This window comes from Acomys minous (genome assembly GCF_964271855.1).
Source record: "Acomys minous genome assembly, chromosome: 11".
NCBI lineage: Eukaryota > Metazoa > Chordata > Mammalia > Rodentia > Muridae > Acomys > Acomys minous.
Window position 1 is genome coordinate 68,172,808 of NC_140492.1, and position 21,723 is coordinate 68,194,530.

Genomic DNA, 21,723 nt, shown 5'->3' on the forward strand with positions numbered 1-21,723 from the left:
TGTGTGTGTCTGTGTGTGTGTGTGTGTGTGTGTGTGTGTGTGTGTGTGTGTGTGTGTGTGTGTGTCTGTGTGTGTGTGTGTGTGTGTGTGAGAGAGAGAGAGAGAGAGAGAGAGAGAGAGAGAGAGAGAGAGAGAGAGAGACGTATATGTATATATATATAATTTTTAGTAAAAACTATCACTTAAATAGCACTGAAATCAATGTCATACATAACTTGGTTTGATCTCTTAAATGTACCCAAGAAGCTGGAATCATAGATTGATTCCATGTCTAGATACTGCAGCTTCTTGAAGACTAGGCTTCCACAAAAACACCATTCTTTTGCTTGGCAAGCCTCTGTCTTCACTTCTGCCATCTCACTCTGCCATCTCTGAGTGTGTCAGAAGGAAGAGAAAGAGGCTAGGACTAAATGGAAAACAAGTATCACCTGAGTGTAGTCATCACGATGGCTTCTCTCTCTACTCTCAACATGGATTATGAGAATGAAATGTTTCTATTTCTTGTCTGCCTATATTCTAAACCTGAGAAAGGAATCCTTTATAATAGGCTCTTAAATCTGTAATTGCTTTGGAGTAGAAAAAACTTCACCAATAATAACAACAAAAATTGTGAATGATGAAAATATAAAAAGAGTAGGAGAAAAGTTGAAAAGGAAGAGTTCAGGGCCCACAAAGAGATTTCCAGGATGGAGAAGAAAGGTATGACAGAAGTGTTTTCTTACCTGAGAAGATTGCTAGAAAAATCCTGAGCAGTGTGCCAGCACATGAACTAAAGACTGAAATCCATGGGGTTTGTTTCAGCTTTTCTTATGGTTAAGTGTCTGTGAACTTCTCCCAGAAGGCAGAAGGCTACTAGGAGCCTGCCAAGATAAAGTCAGTGAGTCTAGACTAATTTTTTCTTGTTAGGTCACATTCAGGTCTCAGTGATCATGAAGAAGTTTCAAACTACTATTAAGGGAGAAATCAAAAGTGCTTTGTTGACCAAACTTTTTCTCTGCTTCCCTTTTCCATCATCTTTACGTTCATGCTGCCCCCTGCAGGAGAACACTAACCCTCTCTCCATTTCTTGGATTGTGATGCAGAACTACAAGTAAGAAGCACAGTCACAGGGACACTGGCTCCAGCACACAGGTGCTTGGGGAGGACTTTGGCCCTAGAGAAAGACAGGGAAGCCTAACACAAACCATGAGGCAGTCATTTTTTTTGATAGATTGTAATGTTCAGTACTTTACATGTTTTCTGGTTGCTTGTGTGGTTTCCTTGAGGCAGAGCCTTACCATGTAGACCAATTTGGGGCCAACTCCAGACCCATGTCTCTCAACTTCCTCAGTGTGGAGATTGCAAGTGTATACCACACTTTGAATTCTTCAGTCATGATTAAACTCTGTAAATTAAAATGCATAGATTTCTTACGCTTTATAAAATAAAACATAAAGATGGTATACAATTCACTTATTTTAGTACTGTAGGTTGGAAATTACTTCTCAGACTTTTTCTTTAGAGTTATTTATATAAAATTACCATAGATAAAGCTTTAAGCAGCAGATCAAAGATCACTTGTTGCATCTCTACCTTTACATCTTGCTTGGATATCGCTTCTGTTCCCTCTTGTTTTTAACTTTGAAATAATCAGTGAGTTTGGTCTTAAGAGAGAAGTATCACATACTATTACCAACACCTGAGGTTTTCCTTCACAAAACTAATCCTATCTGGGTTTGCTTATCTTAAGAGAGTTTAATCTGTTAAACTACAAAGGACTCTTAATCAGGATTTTGGACATCTTAAGCCTAATTCTATGAAAGAAAGGAGAGCAAAGGAAAATGTTCAAATGAATTAAATACAAATTATTGAAAAGCAAAAATGTATGTACATTGGATTGCATAGTGATAGACACCTTACTAAAATCCTATTAATTACAGACTCATACCCAATATGAGGAAGAAAGGAAAAACAGTCCCATTTCACATACAAAAGAATATGATGACCAGTGTTGTATTTCACAAGGAAAAACAGGGAACAAGAAAATAGAAAAGAAACACGCTAACAAGCTCATACATATATATGTGGTAGTTAATGCAGTCCAAAGACTAGCAACAATTTATATGATGTAACAAATGCCACTGCCATTTGTAAGAATTATGACATCTGAACTGGAAGGACACAAAGAAGTTCTCAAAAAATATTAGAATGTTTACTTTGGGACATGATATCTGTTTGAGCCAAATGAAGATTTTCCTAAAATACACAAATTTCATTAGGTAAAGAAGAGCAGAGCATTGCAACACCAATGTGCCTACACAAAAATAAAATACTTACACTTTTTCTTCCTTTAGAAATAAAATTTTCCCAAAACAGAACACTCTCGTGAAAGTGTAAAGAGAAATTTGCCTTTATTAAACAAATGTTCTAAAATCAATTTTCAGAAAAGTCATTTCTAAAGATAAAGAACTGTCTTCTACTTCCTTAGAACTGATGAAGAATCTGGGACGTCAACAACTCTACAGCTGGTGCTTCCTGAGGCACAGACAAGCATTATTAACCTATATCCTGGGCTGCCATGAGTCAGCACAGGAAGGCCAGCAGAAGCAAATCCATCCTGCACTGCCGTGTTGTCAGCTTTAAATCCATGCACCTGTCTTGTTCAGAATGACCACAGATGGATTCCTTCTAAACCGAAACTCACGATCCTTAACATGCTTATTTCAAAACCTAGTGAAATCAAGGTGGAGATGAGAGTACATGAAAATTGAAGGGCGAGATTGTGAAAAAGAATACATTGAGAGGGGAAACAGTGTCATAGAACAGGTGTTTGGCTACCTGTATACACATTGTCAGGCGGCATATAGCAGCAGGTACCACACAAGTGATTTCAGTTTCAAGAATGGATAGTTAGACTTAGGACTGAAAGTAAGATTTCCCTCATGGCATGTATTCAGCAAGTAAGAGTCAGGGTGGGGACCTTCCACCTCGTCCTCTGCTCACTCCCTACCACTGTACCTTTAGCTGTGTAAGGAAACCCATGTGCAGGTCACAGGTAATGAGGGAATGGGAGCCATTAATGTGTGGCAAGTAGTATGTGACAGTGATTTATTGTAGATATCTCAATGACCACATGAGTGAAAGAAATAACTAAAGTGTTTACTCATGAAACCCTCTTTTTGTGGACAAGATAGGCAGCTATGTGGTAAATACTTGGTGTATATGAATCCCTAAGTTTGACCTCTAAAACCACAGTGAAAGAAAGTAGAAAAACACTTAGGAATTAAAAATACTACAAATAATCTGGGAAAGGAATCCAGTGAATGAGTGAATTTATATGTGAGGAGAAAGATTTCTACCCAAGATTTCCTAGGGGAGTTTCTAAAGCTGTCCTGATGTTGGGTCTCATTACCCAGAAATTCAGACTATGTGCTTTGCCATCCATGCAGTAATAGGCACTAGGTTTTTAAGTCTCTGTTATGAAGACAAGAGAAATGTCATTCACAGTTTCTGGTGGGCCCAGACCTATGGCATAGTCTCCGGAGAACTTATCAACTGCCTTCCAGGCTTACTGCAGAAGATCAGGAAGCCCTGTCCAATTCTGGAATTCCTACCTCTGCTGGTCTATAGCCAAAAGAGCACATTTAATAAGGACTAGGGTGATCCAGCACATAGGATCCATGATAGCGCCTCCACTGGTCTGTGGAAGGGTAGCATACTCCCTGAATTGTTATGATCCTTGAGGCCTGTGACCATGAGGTTCTTTGTTCCTGGGGCCAGGACCTACCACAGGCGAAATCTTTTCTGAAGATGGATCATGAGCAGGTCATGTAGGACCTGCAAACCTGGGAAATGAGTACAGTGAGGCCACAGAGAAGCTCAGGAGCAGGACAAGCAGACAGACTGCTATAGGTAAGTCCTGACTGGGAAGGACCCCAGACATTGTCAAATGGCCATCTCTGCCTGTGTTTGTCTTTGGATCAGAGAGTCTGCAGTTCCAGTTCTAGCCTTTCTGTCTCTTAGCAACACCCTGCCCTGTGGCTCTTGGACTTGGACTTTTGGACTCAGCTTTTCTAAGTATGAAAGAGTCAGTGATCTCCATCATTGTCATGTACCCTCAGGACCCTCTAACTATAAAAGTAATTTGCAAAACAAGAAGGGTTTCAGTCAGGCCTGGGCCTCTGGGGCTCTGACTGGGGTTGATTGCCATGGGATCAACAGATGTCATGTACTCCTTTTGATCTCCTGTCCCCCTTCCTGTCCCCTGCCTTCTGATGTTTCCTCATTAGCATGACAGAATAGGACATTTGACATTCTCCTCTTGTCTCTTGGATTCATCTAGGTTCTTGAGTACTCACTACCTAGTGTGGTTTCCAGGGGCCATGTATGTGTGAAAGACATGTGATGAGAGTTCTTAAAGTGTATACTCTTGAGGGTGTTGCTTCCATTGTTACAGAACATATAGAGACTCAGTGATTCAGCATGGTACATTCAGTTCTGTGTACATAAGAATGCTGTCATGATTTCTATCTTCCTCCTGCTCTGGTCTATTGTTCTAATATTACTTTTGTAGCATTAAAGAATGTATTATCATATCTTCTGCTAATTAAAAAATTAAACCTAACAACTGTGTTTGAAATAACACTAATAGGAAGAAAGCAAATGCCTAGAAAGATCACAAAGTCCCCTTTCAGTCTCTGCATAAAAAAGGATTAATTAATTAAAAATTATTGTGAGTGTAGCATAAAAGAGTATGGCACAGAATAGGCACATTAAATGCAGATAATTAAAGTAAGAGGTAAATAAGGGTAAAAATACTGTCTAAAATAGATGAATTGTAGGCAGATGTTCGTTACAGTATTAATGAAATCAACAAATTCAAGAGAATGGTATTGGTTCCTTTTTGTAACATAAAAGACTTTAGTGTCATTGGACCATCTAATGATGTTCACGTGCAAAATATGAAGCACTGTTAGAAATCTGAAAGAAAAGTCTATTCTCTAGCAACTGTGACTTGCAATTGCAGAGGAAACATACAAGCTAAGAGGCACAAGGTCTACATCTAATCTACACAGATGTATCACATATATACTTAAATCAGACCAAGTTTTTTTCAGACAATGTAGATTCAGATTTGAGATTCTTAAGGAAGCCTGCATTCCAGATATGTTAAGACACAAATTAAGTATTACTTTCTCACATACTCTGGTGCCTCACCTTTGACCATGTCCCCTGGAGGGGGAGACCTGGTGGCACTCAGAGGAAGGACAGCAGGTTACCAAGAAGAGACTTATACCCTATGAGCATATACAGGGGAAGGTAACCCCCTCAGGAACAGTCATAGGGGAGGGGAATAAGGGGAAAAGAGGAGGGAGGGAAGAATGGGAGGATACAAGGGATGGGATAACCATTGAGATGTAACAAGAATAAATTAATAAAGGAACACAAAAAAAATTTTTTTAAAACAACAACAAAAAAAAAAAACAAAAAAAAGACACAAATTAAGGAAGAAAATCACTCTAGTTTGCCTTTGATGCAATTAATGTTTATTTTGAGTATAAAGCATCATCTAACTCTTCTTTGTCACCAAGAACAGAGCACCTGAGAGCAATGCTCATCCAGCATCTCACCTGCAAGGCCTGGACAGACTAGCGCACCTTTTGATTTTAGCTCTTTTTCAGATATTGCTCCACTGGGAAATGTAAAAAACCTTAACATTCACATAAAATTTGAATTCCTATTATGACTTCTTAATATACCTTACTGGAAGATCTCATAAAAATTACATTTGTGATTCAAGATTGTGATTGGTGACTGATATTCTTGAAATATTTTCTTTTTTTTTCTTTTTTTTTTTTTTGATGGAAAAGACCAATTTTTTTTTTATTGTTTCCTGTTCTGTCTGAACCCATAGAAGATAGATAGATTTGAGGAATCCAACCACCACGGATATTTCCCATCATAACATACAACATGAGACAGTCAGGTTCTCTAAGAGTCATTTCAATAATTGGTGGTGTAGGGCCACTTACATCAATTTCACATGCAAACTCTGTTTGGTGCTGGCATTTCTTTCTCTGTCTTCTGCTATATTCAGTAAATCAGAAGCCACATTGAAGTTTCCTATCCTTGTTCAGGTATTGGTGTCTGTGAAGAGCAGCTCCTTTCTCTGGCTTAGGTTGAAGACATGGAGAGAGTTTATTCCAGTTAGAACCACAGCTCCCACTCCCCCCTGACACACACACACAGAGGGAGAAGGGAGGCTGTGGTTCTCCCACACAATTTGTTTTGGTGGCTGCAGTAAGTGATATTGTTTCAGTTACACGCTCATGAAGTTGGTATTCTTCCTTCCTTCCTTCTTCATGCTCTTAGAGCAACTTAACCATGTCTCTGTCATAAGTTTGTTGGCATTGGCTTGAGACACATACTCTAACCCATGTGTTTGCTTTGGTAGACCATGAAGCTGATTTCTGCCTCTAAGCATCCCTCTCCAGACCTCTCAGAAGCCACCAGATTTTTTAAATTTCAAGTTTCTTTTGAATCATTTCTTCATGAAGATACGTTGAAATCACCACCTGGATGGTTTTGCGACCAAGAAGTATTTCTGTGTAACACTGAGTCCTTATAACTCACAAGCTGTGACAAACTCATAGAAAGACAATTGTTTACTCAGTTCCCTAACTCCCTGACTACAGCCTAGAGCTTTAGCCTCCAAGAGTTGTGGATAGTAAAGGCTGAGACAACAGCTGTGTTTTCCTCTCTTGCATTTTCAGTCACCACCCAGGAGGATCTGGTAGACTGGGCTTTGAACCTGCTATTCAGAAACTTCCTCGGCAGTAGTTCCGGATATGAGATCAGGGCAGGAATATCCATTGTATTTCTGTATAGTGCCTAATTTTTTAAAAAGATTTATTTATTTATTATGCATACAAATCTCATTACAGATGGTTGTGATCCAACATGTGGTTGCTGGGAATTGAACTCATGACCTTTGGAAGAGCAGTCAGTGCTCTTAACCTCTGAGCCATCTCTCCAGCCCCTAGTGCCTAATTTTAAATACCCTTTAAAATATCACCCACAAAGAGAGAACGCATTAGGGGAGAATTTTAGGGCAGAAGTGTCATGTCTGAGCTTGCAGAGTTTAAAAAAATGACGGACATATCCAATAGTTGCACAACACAAAGTTTTAATTAAGCACTAGAAAAGACTACAGATATCAAAATCATGTTTTGTCATCTTTATCTCTCTAGGAATCTAAGAACATCAAATTAAACAAGGAACCACACACACTTTAGCTTTACGGGAGAGGAATGACTTAGGAGTCTGACTGATGGGCAACAGTATAAAATGCTAAAAGATGGAAAGAAAAGAATGCAAGCAGTCTAAATAACAGATCAGCATCCATCAGGCTAAGGGCCCTTCCCAGGGTCCAACCTCAGGGCCTCAGGGAATGTGATGACTGGGTTTCTTGAGCTGGTGACAACCCCAGAGCTGTGCAGGATCTGAACCATCGTCCAGCTCGCATCACTGGCCTTCGGAGGCCAGACAGGGTAGGTCGGCTCCAGAGCTGCGATTGACAGAATATTCATGTAAATTGTGCAAAGTCCGCCAGGTTCCTGTTATTGGAGTCTGAGGTAGGCATGTGTGGCATGGCGTTTTGAGCGCATGCACTGGCACGCAACCATGCTTCCTAGTTGCTAGGCGACGAAAACGCATTCTGCTTTAACTGAATTACCCACCTGCTCTGGCAGGAGGCTCGCTCCTGTTCCTGGAGTCTGAGGTAGGCATGTGGGGCACGGAGTTTGGAGCGCATGCACTCGCATGCAACCATGCTTCCTAGTTGCTAGGCGACAAAAACGCATTCTGCTTTAACTGAATTACACACCTGCCCTGGCAGGAAGCTCGCTCCTGGGACTGTGGCGTGTTGGCGATATTTGTCTGTGTTTTTAAGGTTTAGAGTTGGGATTTGGGAGGAAGTGGGTGGCAGGAAGGGAGGGGGAGGGGCGAGGAAGGCAGCAAGGGCCTGAGTGGCCCTGGGCCTCCATCATGCAGGAAGACACCACCGAACATGAGGCTCAGACGCAGAGTGCCTCAGAGCAGGCACACTGGTACTCCCGCTTGTGGGCGTGCTGTCTGGGCTATGGATGCCTTGAATACCCAGATGTATGGCCTTACGACCTCAACCAATATGTACCTGTGGCTCAGTTCCAAATGGCTGCCAGCATGGGTGATTGGCTCTTAGTACAGGACTTCATCCACTCCCGTGGCTATCATGTGGACGAATCTGACTGGAGGAACAGGTAACACGGCCTGGGAGAGGAGATGAGCAGCAGGGACAGAGACTGCTAGGGACCATCAGGGAGAAGCACCCCCTTTCAGTGCTTCTTGCTTAGACAGTGGGAGAGGGTAGGCTTTACTTCTCTTTTCACTAAGCCTGCTGTGCTTTCTGATGGCTTTAGGACCCTAAGAATCTGGGACTTGAACTCTTTGGTAGCATCCAGGTCTTAGACCTTATTTAGAGGAAGCATAAACAATAAACTCTAGTTGCTGGCTGGATTCCTTATACAATGCCTATTTTACAGGAGTTTATTGGACGCTTAAAGGGATTAAGCTAATAAGACAATATGGATTTAACTTTACTTACTTAATAATATATTATAGTATATAGTTATAGATTTTTTTAGATTTTTGTATGTCTTTTCTTGCATGTAATTTTTATGGACCACATATGTCAGAAGAGGATGCTGAATCCTCTGGAGTTAAGAATGGTTGTGACTTGCCATGTGTGTGATCAGCATTAAACACAGATCCTCGACGAGAAAAACTAGAGCTCTTGACCAGCAACCTATGACTCCAGCTCTTAACATGTATTTTTTAAATAACAATTTATATAAATTGCAGGAAAATGCACCATGAGATATAATTTTGAATGTGTTACCCATGTTACAGCTACAAAGAAAAGTTACAAAAAGCCATCCTACGTCACTGTGACCAATGTGTGCTGAGGCCTCTTATGAGGACATTTTTAACAGGGAAGATGACTCTGTTTACCACACACCCCTAAGTGTGTAGGATGTTTGTCCCTGTGTTAAGGTACAGGTGTGAACACTAGACGTTGAAGTCTTTATTGATTTTCACCTCTTTAAAAAATCTTTGTGTGCCTGTGAGCAGGTGTGTATGTGCTCCCATGCACAGCTGTGTGACTATGTGCCCCACGCATGTACAGGTAAGGGCCTGGAGGTTGGTGGGCAACTCCACATGGCAGGTCTGTTCTGCCTTGTGGTTTCTGCAGATCAAAGTCAAAAAGTCAAGTCTCCTTGTGGTTCCCCGCTGAGTTCCCTGTGGTCCCTGGACCTCAGCTTTTAAGAGAGATTCTTTCACTCACCCACATCTCCACCTTGTATGATTTATTGTGTGGGAGCTTACTGAATTCACCCAGACCTGCAGCAAAGCAAGCTCTTGGATTTGCCTGTCTCTACTGCCATAACTAGTTTCTCCAGGGGCTGGGGTTCTGCACTCAGCAGCTCAGGATTAGAGGACAAGCACTTTACCAACTTAGTCACTGCCTCAACCCTCTCCCCTTCCTATTTCACCCTGGATTATCAAGGGCACCAGTGTCACTCAGTGCGACACTTTCAATACTCCCTGTGCTTCTGTACTTGTTAGTCTGGGTCTGCGAGACTCCTCAGTCTTCAAATTGAATCTGCATACAAATAAAGAAGAATTATTTATTGTTTAAAAGCTCCCTTCCTTCATAACTGTTTCTTTAAAAAAACAACATTTGATTTTCCAACTATGTTTATCCATTCTGGTAATCTATTTATTCCCTATATGTTACTTAGAGATCTAATGTACAGTATACACGTTCAATGTCTTTGGGGATATTTCCTCTTTTAAACCTTTTAATTCCTTGCACACACAAGAAGTTAAGAAAATTAAAACTTGCCCTAATTTTTAACAGAAAATTTTCTCCCTTATCAACAAAATAAAATAACAAAACCAAAAATGTGTTCTAAAGGCAGAGTGTTGTAAAACGTATTTAAGCATAAAGTTGTTTTTTAGTTAAATTATATCTCAGGCTATAAATCTGATCACATAACTTAAAACTATGTCACATTTCATTTCATGTATGATAGCCTTTGAAGTGTGATATTAAGTTTTAGAAATATTAAGTGTTTGCATTCTGTAACTTTTCATGTTGAATAAAATTGACAGTGTTCATTGAACTAGGGTTTTAGGCTTAAAACTACTTGAAAATCAAAGCAAGGGAGCTACAATGCCATGGGTTAAGTCCTTATACAGACATTTGACTGACTTTGTTATGAATCCAGGGATGCATAAATGACTATAATGCAACCAAAGATGGTGTGTTTTACCATATATTTTAGCCTGGACTATCATGAACACTGAATCTATAAGCTGATGAAAGGTTATTTGCTGTTGGCAGCAAGACAGAAAGATTCCTCCTGGGCCTTAAGAAATTTATAAATAATCAAAGTATTAGTGACAAAGTTTAGAAGTTAGTTTTTTGTTATTGCTATTCTAAACCTCATTGCCCATTGAGTTTCATTGGTTAAAATGTCCATAGTTACATGATTTTCCATGAGCCTGTGGATTCTGTCATATATCGTTTAATGTAACAGACAGTGGACTGAATGACAGCCTTATATTTTGTATAGTGACAAAGTTAAAATTATTACTAATCATAGTTATAGAATATCATGAGTTACAAGTGGCATTCCAATGCCAGAGATGCTAAAATGTAAGAGTAATATAGTCACCTTGGTATTGGTGTGCCACCCTAAATGCCAGGAGGATTTGTTAGGAGGACTACCAAGTTCAAGGCCAGCCTGAGCAATAGAATTTTAAAAATACTGACCATATTTGAATAACAATGTGCATCTGTACATTAGGTAGAATTCTGTCTGTCATTGAGACATTGTGTTAGATAGCAGCAGGAAGAGAAGGAATCATTATCTTTATCCACCAAATGCTGAGCTGGTAGGTACTGGAAACACTTGTGCATGCTGTCTGCAGGCTTGAACTGAAGCATCAGAGTAGAGCCATTCAAGACAGCTACTGTTTAATCCCTGAGCAGTGGATGAAGAATTTCAGTTGTGGAGATACTAGAGAGCCAAGAAGTAGCTAGTAGGTAATAGAACAGAGAAGAATTCAAATCTAAGCCTCTTTAAGTCACTGGGTGCTCTCCTGTTTTCTAGACAGGCTTCTCTGAGCAGTGATGAAGCTTATGATATATTGATTGCCTTGAACTGGGCAGCCATGCCCTCTTTCCCTAGTACAGAAGACAAACACTGGAGCGGAGACAAAAATAAATAAGGACATTGCAGTTGAATCTCTCATTTCAGAAGGAAATGAATTACTTAGTATATAGTATTTACAGTTGACTATACTTTGCCTTCGTACTCCATGACTTCCTAAAATGTCCTTTTGATTTCTAGGACTTCACTGCACTATGCGTGTGCTGCTAACCAGACATATACAGTAAAGGTGCTCATAGAAAACAACAGTAATATTAATGTCCAGGATGACGAAGGCTGCACACCCTTGATTAAGGTAGTGATTGGACAGGAGTTTCAGTATGAAATGGATTAGATCTTGTCCTTGTTTGTCTTGTGTTGACAAAACCAATTCAGGGAAGCAAATGTTTATTAGGCTTGCATTTCCCCCATCACAGTCCATCACTGAGGGAAACCAGAGCAAAAGCTTCAGTCAAGAAGTCAGAGGGAGGAATTGAAGCAGACACCATAGGGGAAGACTTCTGATTCATGGGGTGGTCACCTTGCTTCCTTGTACAACTCAGGACCACTGCACAGTCATGCCATCAATCCCAGGAATCTGGCCCTTTCCACATCCATCTCAATCAAGAAACTGTACCACAGACCTGCCCACAGGCAAGTCTGATAGATTCAATTCTTCAGTAATGCTCCCTCTCTTCAGATGGCTGGAGCCTATATCAAATTGGAAAAAAACAAGAAAATGCGACCAATGAACCAACCAAACATCCCATTCCCCAAAACAAGTAACTAGCATGCATCTAGGTATTGTGACACACCCCTGACATTCACATACTAGGAAAACTGAGGGAAGAGGACTTTGAATTTAGGCAAGCCTGGGGTACTTCACAAGGACCTGTCTCAAAATGAGAAGGCTAATGGACACCACCTAAGCCACTTGTCTCAAATACAGGAAATGTCCAATGCAATTGCAGCAATGGTTATCTTGACTTCTTTGAATTGAAGATCTATGATTTTGTATCAAACCCACAGGCCGCAGAGATGGACAACCCAAAATGTGTTTCGCTATTGCTGCAGCATGGTGCCAATCCACACATGGCCGATTTCTTTGGAAATACGGCCCTCCACTATGCTGTGTACAATGGAAACCAAGCAATTGCGAGAGAACTTCTGGAGCACCACGTCAATATAAATGGAAAAACAAAGGTAAAAACCATTCACCTTCATTCCCAACATGTTCTAGCACTGACACTGGGATCCCTTTCACACACGCCAAAGCGCAAAGATTCTCACTAATTCTGTTAACTGTAAAATATTTTAAAAATCTTTTAAAAAGTACAAAACATTTTTTGCCTAATAGGCTATTCATATTTGTGGTAGTTAGTCAAAAAGAACACAATGCAGCACATTTTTTCCTCTGAATTGGGCTTTGTTTAAAACTCAATAATAATAATAATAATAAATAATAATAATAATAATAATAATAATAATAATAATAATAATAATAAAAAGATTAACTTTGTCCTATACACATCACATACATACAAGCAGAAAAATAAATAAATTCTTAATAAACATTTTAAGAAATCAATGTGAATCTGTTGCAGTTGAGAAGATACAGGATTGGTTTATCTCTCAGAGATAAGATAGGATGGAAAATGAGAAAATATATGGTCAAAGTCATGTAGGAAAATTTGGAAATGTAATCATTAAAAAATCTCAAGGTTTACAAATTATTTTTGAATCCATGTGTCCATAAAAAGAGGTGTTAAATATTGGAGATAACCATTCTTACTCTAGGAAAGAAATATTTTTTGAAATACAGATTGAGAAACCTTGCTTCAGAGACTTCCCTTGAGCTCCCTCATTCAACAGGGCCATGTAAACCTTTACTATAGGTTCCGGTTTGAGGGCAATGGATGGATAACTTCATGGAGGTAGATGCTTTGAAGCAATGAGCATTCTAGGGAGAATATTGGAGAGCAGTAGTAGTAGGAGGCTGTGGGGCAGGGGAAAGGTCTGTCAATGAGAGGAAGCATCTGTGTGTGGAAAGTGCAGCAGAGATGAAGGAAAATCTATCCTTTGTGACTCTCTAAAGTACATATTTATGTACACAGAATGTGATGAATTTTCACTTGGGAAACACACCATTATTTAAAACATATTTTTTCTCTTTCACAGAATGGCTTCACACCATTTTCCCTTGCTGTATATAGAAAGAAAGATCTCATGGCAGCGTTCTTAAAGGAGAGTGGTGCAGACATAACTGAAATCATTGAGTCCAACAGGTACAGTCTCTTCTTTTTCACAGTCTCAGTGCTGTTCTATAGGGTGACAGTGGCTTAAGTCAGAAACACTAAACTGATGGGAGGAAGATTGTCTTAAACTTGGATGGACATGGTGAGGAACACCCAGAAAATGTCACGTGGAAAAAGGACTGTTCTGACCACAAGAAAATAGTATGCACCAGGGCTCACAGCCTCTTTTAGTACTGACTTTCTTATTTTCATCTGCCTTGCTGGTGATTTTATGTTACTTACTTCAACTTCCCATTAGTTGATTAGTTAATTTTTTTGAAAATGAAATTTATAATCAATTTTAGTATTTCTATTCTGTTTTTTATTATTTTCTCTTAAAATGCTACAGTCTACATTAACAGGTTTTGAAACTCATGCTGTACTTTTGGCCACTCATTGCTTTAAGGATTATTGTATAGTCAAATATTATTGTTTTCTATGACACAAACCATCATCGCAATTATAGGTGCACCAACTCCATGGTATTTTTTTTCTTGTTTCTGTCCTCTCTGAATTGTTTGACATTGTGCTAGTTAGACATGTACCCAACGTTAGTAAGCATCTAATATTAGGGACAATTTTCCATGGTGAATACAAAGACCTGAGATTCAAGTTCAATCACTGCATTGGGGATCTCATCAGCAGTGTCCTTTGGAAATGGTTCTGTAGAGCAGGATTCCATAACAGGCCTGAAGCCCAACATGGAACCAAGAGGAGCGATTGCTTCAGAGTTTACCAACTCCATCCCCCGGAATCTGGAGCTTAGCCATAGCCAGGAAAGACTGGAAACTGAGAGACTATGTTCCCCTTCCATGCGTTCTGGAACAAGATGTGACTCAACACCACACAGCAACATATGGTAAGGTCTTGGCATTTACTTGCAAACAGGTAAGTAACAACACAATACCACTTGCATTGTGCTATAATCATGCTGTTCTGTGTCAGTGCTGGCCAACTGATGTTTAAAGGCAAGGATTGATTTCCCTTTCTACCCAGCACATGTCTTGAGAGGAAGCATCACACTCATAATTAAGTGTCAGAGCATAGAGTAAGTTATTTGTAAATATCTCTAATGAGAGTTATATTAGGAATGCAAAAAGGAGCATGCCAAAACATTTGATGAACACTTTTCCTGTGAATATCAAAATAATTATCCCTTTCTTACTACATCACAGTGAAGCTTCACTCGGGGAAGAGTCAAAATCCCCTGCTATTAAAAAGCTTCATTTATTTTGAAATTTTGATGTTTGAGTGTATGTGGACATCTGCAAGCATGTGCTTTGAGTAGGCCAGGAGGAGGATATGATCTATTCTAGAGTTACAGGTATTAATGTGCTGCCCATCCTATGTGCTGGGAACTTAAAATGGAACCAAAGTTGAGTTCTCTTCCAGAGCAGCAAGCTGCCTTCCCTACTGAGCCATCATGCCAACATGAATGGTTTTAGCCTAAACTACGTAAGTGATGGAGAACATATGGCTGTTATAATGGAACTAAAGCTTCTCAGTGCAGAAACTTTGCATTAACCCCTGAATCTAAATAATGCACATATCTGTGTTCATCTTCAGCCGCATCTCCTCCGTATTGCTACTTAACTAGATTCCCTTTCCTCTCTCTTCTCGTGGGATTCAGGCATACTCTATTCTGTCAAATCTTTCTCTGATTCATCACTGTGTTTCTTGCCACTCAAATATACATCAGTTTCAAACATGGGTCCTTCCTTCTACCAAGAATCTTTACCTTTATTATCTGGCATTAAAGGCATGGACCACCATGCCCAGACATGCTTTTCTTTACCTGAATCTTGCTCTATACCAGGCTGTCCATGAACCCAGATCTACTTGCCTCTATCTCCTGGATTAAAGGAGTGTTTGAATTCTAGCTGGATCACACGGCCCATGAATAGCCACGTTCTGAATTAAAATTCCTCTGTACTTAGTCCAGGGAAGAATGTAGCCAAGGAGAAAGCATTGCTTTCCTTCAGCTCTAGAGCCTCGTGTGAGCTATACAGGCTCAGCACCACACAGAAATGCGTGTTGACAAAGAAACAGCCCTGTAGTAGGTCCAGCATTCATTCATGCATGAACTGTTAAGAAACAGCTTGAAGATATCAAAAATGTGGTGTCTCCTGAGCATGCAGGCAGGAGAATGCTTAGAGCAGGAATCAAGTCATGATGTAGGGAACCACCCTCTTTGTAGAAAGCCCTGTGCTAAGTGATGTGCCTGCAAAGTGTCAGGACAGATATGGGGCGTCCGTGTCCTAGGGACATGGGCAGATGAAGGAAACAGAGCTAAATCTATGAACACATAAATATAACACTACTGAAGCCTCTAGAACAAAACATATAAAAATCACTATCATTTTTCTATGTGTGTGGGAGGAAGGGATGCTTTTTCATCCAGAAGCACATTTTCATCAATTTCCATGAAGAAAAACGTAGGGATAGTAGTCATCAATCATAATCAGCTGGTCAAAAATTGAATTCCAAGGAGTTTGTGCCATGTATTGGCTTATGCCTTTAATCCCAGAACTCAAGGGGCAAAGGGCAGGCGTATCTCTGAGTTCACATGGTTCACATTCTGGGTTTCAGGCCAGTTGGTTACAAAGTGAGATCCTGTTTCAGATAGACACTCAAAAATAGAGAATTTGGAACACATGCTAAATGCTTTTCATATGGAGAGTAAACTAATGACCATTTTTAACATATGTCACAGTGAAGGAACATCTTCCAACCAGCCAGAGCCACGGACTGAAACACATGTGAGCTACAACGAAGGTAAGATTTCTGCAGTGAAGTGCTCTATCTGTTCCTACCTACCCTAAATAAAATAAAACATAGCAAAAATTTTAGTACCACAAATGGAGTTCAAGAAATCAAGTGTGAATGCAGTAATTTCTGTTTTCATCTTTATTTTCTCAGATTCTAGAAAGTCAGAATAAGCACTTTCAACTCTGAAAATATGCTGTCAAAATGTTGCACATTTTATTTTGATGCTGATGTATGTACTGTCTTTTTATGAATAAGAAAGTTTCTTCACCTGGCTGGATTACACTGTAGCAAATTGGACTGTTAATAAAACTGGGTGTTCTTTCCATTTTTATAGCAAATGCCTTGTACTTTGTACAGCAGATGATTATGGAGTTGAGTATCACTAAAATGCAATTATTTTACAAATAAGAGTATATATTCAATCACTTCTTTTCTTTCTTTGGTTTAGTCTGTTTCCAAGGTGATGATCATTGAGTTTTGTTAACATTATAGACATGCACCTTCCAGTGGTTATTGTTTTAGAACTATTCCCTTTAGTCTTTGATAATTAGATCAGTGGGTGATGAAAGACATGCGTTAACATTTTCCAGAAAAGTTTTGGACATGAAGAGGAGAGTTGAGACAACAATATTCTGTATTTCAAAGCACTTATTACACAACCATTGAGTCCGGTGGTCAGTGTGTCAGGGGAAAGAGCACGCTGCAGAGTTTGTACTTTCAGAATTCATCATCATAGCATCTTTTAATACCTAACTTGCCATTGGTGACCACACTAGAGACTGAATCCAAATACATGTCTTCCCATTAGCGATAAGATGTAAATCATCAAGGTAATGGTACACAGGTAACTTTAATATATGACATCATTATAAATTTTCCTGTTTTGCTTGTGTGAAGATGAGGACAGACTGAGCCATCTGATGATGGTGACAAACACAGACTTTTTCACTGAGCTACAATCCCAGCACACTTGTTAGTGGAAAATATAGCCTTCCTGCATCTTGGGAGGTTTAAGAAGGTACAGCAAGATTTCCTGAAACAAGAATAAAGAATAATTTTCATTTATGGAAACTGTTGGTATACAGTGAAACCTTGATGAGCTCAGAATTTATGCTTGTAAATTTGTAAATTAATTGCATGTAAGAAAGTGGCCCATGAAATGTACTATGCAATTACCATAGATGCTTCTTAGTTGCTCTCTAACTGTGAGGTATAGCTCAGGATGCATAACTACCAATGGAGGAATATGTTGAGTAATGCTTTCCATGAGAGATGATGGACATTGTCGTGGGCATGTTTGAAGCTGCACATAAAATTGGGACCAGAGCTGGAACTAAGGGTGTTCTTCCCCAAAGAGCATGAGGAGATTAAGCACATTGTTCTCTCTCTAGTCTTTTTGTAGAGACTGTTGTCCATGGTCTGTTTCTGACTGTTATGCTTCAACGTGCTGCAAATGACAATCACCTTACATTTAGCTTCCTATGCTAGAGATTTCCACCATAACTGAACAATTTCAACTAAATGGCTGAACAAGCATATTTGTTTTTCTGAAGGGTAAAAAAGATTATATGGTCTAAGATTTTCTCTTTTTAGGTCTTTTGGTGTATGACAACTTTTTCTCTGTTATATACTACTGGCTGTCCTGGAAATCGCAGAGATCCACCAGCCTCTGCTGACTTCCTAGTGCTGTGATTAAAGATGTTCATCATGGTGCCAAATCTAGAATTCTTTCTGGTACTATTAACCCAGAGGCAAGCAACAACCCCAAGAAGCTACTTTGCTACACAGTCAATTTGGGATCCTGGTTCTGGTTAGGATGTCACTTTAGCTGAGTGTTTAATTTCACAGGGCCCTGTATAGAAGTTTATTTTTAAACATTAGTGCTTTTTAGATTTCTCTGTCTTTGGATTGAAATATAGAGAAAATGTAACTGTTTTCCATGAATTAATTGGCTAAAAAATACTTACCCTATAATCATCACCAGATTTGAAACAAATGAATTGATACCAACAAGCAATGAGTCTGATCACTTATACATACAGTTCCCTAGTTATAATGAAATGCATTTTGGCTTTATTTTTAGAAGTGCACTGCAGTACTGATCCAAAGACCATCAGAAGGTAAGATTTAATTAATTTAACAATACATTAACATGAAGGAAATTGACAGATAAGAAGCCAATTGTTGTTGGATGTGTTCTCAAATAAATACTGTATCATATACTTAATGCTGGCTTAATATTCCCACACTCTTATGTGATACAATTTTAGACTAAAAACTTGTTCCTTTTTGTTTGTATAAACATGAATTTTCTTTTCAGCTATGATTTCTGAAGCACTAACTCTCCGCTGTGGAATAGCACCCCTCTAGTGTTACAGTTATTAATGTCAAACCGACTCTCCTTCCAGGGTGTGGACCTACTCTTTCATTCATAGTTACATTTTGAGGTGACTACTGAGAGCATGCATGACCTGGGAACACTCTGAGTTATCAGACAGTATCCCAGGCAGCTGAATTTTGCTTTTCTTCTTTGACAACAACTTTACACTCAAATTCCCTTTGTATCATATGCAGCACATTTTTATAAGTGGTGTAACCCTACACCTCATCTTTATACCAGAAACACTCCAATCATGAATCATCCCCTCAGTCAATTCCCTATCTTAATGGAAGAGACACAAATTGCAACGTGACATAGTTATCTCTGTATACTGGGGGTTTTCTTACATGCTATTTGGACATTAACACAGACATGAAGTCCCATTTCTCTCCATGATCTGTAAGCTCAGACACAGGCCACGTATAATATTGAAAGTTATGTTTCAAGTCAATTCCACACTCTTTATAGTGAATTAGCACCATAATAGAGGACAGTTTATTTTATATTCTTTAATGGGGCTTGTAGCAATAAAATGTTCAGATACATTATTAAATAGCTGATTTATTTCAAGATAAAAGATCCCTAAATCATCACAACTAATGCCCAAAGTGAAGATCCATAATTTTCTGGTAGCTACTAATGTTCCAAGGCACACCTTGCCACAGCCACATGTTAAATCCTACTTGGAATTCTACGGTTCCAGAGGAAATAACCAAACTTACCCACTAAGTTTTATTCTTGTCTTTTCATGGTATTGTTACATCATAGTAGAAAGACTTGTTTAGCAAAGAAACAGCCAGATTGTGGTTTCTGCCTTAATTATTCAATGGGATACCAAGGAAGAGTTTGAACAAATACAAAAACAAGCTGCGAAATTAAGTGTGCTATTAAAAGCAAGTATCCATTCTATGGTCTAGATTTCAATCTCTTGTAAGGGAAAATACCAACAAAGTATCATGACAGAGATTGTCCTTTGGCATCTAGGGGTACAGAGTGATGAGTGGAGTCAGGATACTAATTGTCTTGAGCACATGCATATGAAACCAGCAGTTACTGTAGCTAACAGGGCTGTAAAAGACGCACTTCTCCCTCTCTCTCTCTCTCTCTCTCTCTCTCTCTCTCTCTGTGGATGTGTGTGTGCTTTTGTTCAGTTATTTCATTATGGTATAAAATCTTTTTTAAAATTGAAAGAAAAGTGTCACTGAACATAGCCAACCTGTTGGAAAACAAATTACCTGGTTTTTTCTGGCTGCTGACATTTTAAGCGAATTAATTATTCATCTTTTCAAATTGTTTGTGTTTTCCTGGATTTCTTTAAGGGATTAATTCATGCCCTCTTTAAGGACCTCCATCATCTTTATATATTTGGGTTCAAGGTCTTTCCTTGTGCTTCAGTGTTGTTGGAATATTCAGCACCTGTTGTGGTAGGATGGAAGATCTCTTGTGAAGACATTTTACTCTGGATGTTATTATGTTCTTACACTGCCAAGTAGGCATCTGGGGTTGGGATGAGTATATATCTATGTGTGAGTTTGTGGGTTTGTCGATGCTGGGCGCATGCTTTGTTCCCTAGTTTCTCTTTGCTCTCTAGATTTGTGTAAAGTGTGAGGGCTGTGTATTGCTTGTTTTACTGGACAGCTCAGCTGGTTTCCCCACAGGAAATGACTGATGATGTTACAGGCTGGAATGTAATGATGGAGCGATAGGATAGTAAGAAGGATGGTATATGTTACCAATAGAAGATATGGGCAGAGGGGAGGGTGTGTGCAGTATGCAGGCAATGATCCATTGCTTCTCTTCTAGGGATGAGACTGAATGATTGTGTCCATGTGAAGATGCGTAGATAGATAGAAAGGTAGATAGATACATAGATGAGAGATGAACATTTTAGGGCAACCTACCTGGTTTACTGGCAGGCCAAGTCTTTCTGTGTCTTATAGAAACCACAGCCACTTTGCCAAAGTTGTAGGTTGCTACAACTTCGTTAGAAGTAGTTAGAAAACTTACCTCAAGAGTTTGAATATTTATCCCACGATCCTGTCTCTACAATGGATCTCCTTCTCTTCTGTACCGATTGATCCATGACATGCATTTACTGGCTGTAGGTCAAAGGTGCAAATCCACCTCATATCAATTCAGCAACTTAAGATGTATGATTTGCCTCAGATATACATTTTCCCAGGAGCTACATTATATACCCATCATCCTATGTGAGTAATTTTGGCAACTCCACTTGTATTTCCTACCTCATTTTTATCACTGAAGTTTGAAGTCATCTCCCATATGTGGTAGACATTGATAGCTTAACAGAAACAGAGTCAGATGACCTTTGTAGATGAATGAAGAGTATAAACATGCAGATCATGGCCTATGAATATTAGCTAGCATTTGCTTAGAGGGTTCTTTGGGTTTATTTGGTTTTAGGAAAGACAGAGAGGAGGTAGTGAGAGAGAGAAAGAGGGAGAAATAGAGAGGGTGAGGGGGAGGGAAGAAAGGAAGGGAATGGAGAGAGGAAGAGATAGGGGAGGATACCCTGAATATCCTTGGATGGCCTAGTATTTGTTTTGCCACCCAGGATGCCTTCAAAGTCACTCGGATATACTTGATTTTCCTTCTAGTGCTTTATTAAAGTCTTCCAGTACTAACTCCTGTCTTAAAGAATGTTTGTAATTGATAATTATTCATATCCTAGTCAAATTCTTTTTCTAGGACTATATCTCATTTTTAACATTTTTTCTTCATTTTATTTTCATTTGTAAAAGCATAAGTGTTCATGTTCTTTTGTAGACATATTACAAACATCCACTATGTAAAGATTTTAAGGACACTTAGAAATGCAGCAAAGCAACTGTTCATCCTTACTCTGTTTAGCTTCCTGTGAAAATAATTGTTCTGTTGAGGGGCCCTGAATTTCAAACACATGAAAAAAACATGTCAATACAGCAAGTGTCAGAAATGGAATTTGTTGTAACAGTGGTAGTGAGTGTTTAGTAATAAAATGGAAGACCATAGTAGCAAGGCCCATGGAAGAGGATGAGTGAAG

The 21,723-nt window shown here is 39.2% G+C and overlaps 2 protein-coding genes across 2 annotated transcripts in view; one reads left to right on the top strand and one right to left on the bottom strand.

The window, feature by feature from the left end:
* Positions 1 to 21,723, bottom strand: part of LOC311608241 (putative ankyrin repeat domain-containing protein 26-like protein) — a 149,904-nt gene that overhangs the window by 26,944 nt on the left and 101,237 nt on the right. The window lies entirely within an intron of this gene.
* Positions 8,026 to 21,723, top strand: part of LOC311608820 (uncharacterized protein) — a gene marked incomplete at both ends in the record, with an annotated part of 41,317 nt that continues 27,619 nt past the window's right edge. Inside the window, 6 exons of the mRNA XM_084801445.1 lie at positions 8,026 to 8,279; positions 11,439 to 11,553; positions 12,267 to 12,440; positions 13,416 to 13,522; positions 16,245 to 16,306; positions 18,384 to 18,420. Coding sequence (XP_084657571.1) covers positions 8,026 to 8,279; positions 11,439 to 11,553; positions 12,267 to 12,440; positions 13,416 to 13,522; positions 16,245 to 16,306; positions 18,384 to 18,420 — 749 coding nt within the window. The remainder of the gene's footprint in view (positions 8,280 to 11,438; positions 11,554 to 12,266; positions 12,441 to 13,415; positions 13,523 to 16,244; positions 16,307 to 18,383; positions 18,421 to 21,723) is intronic.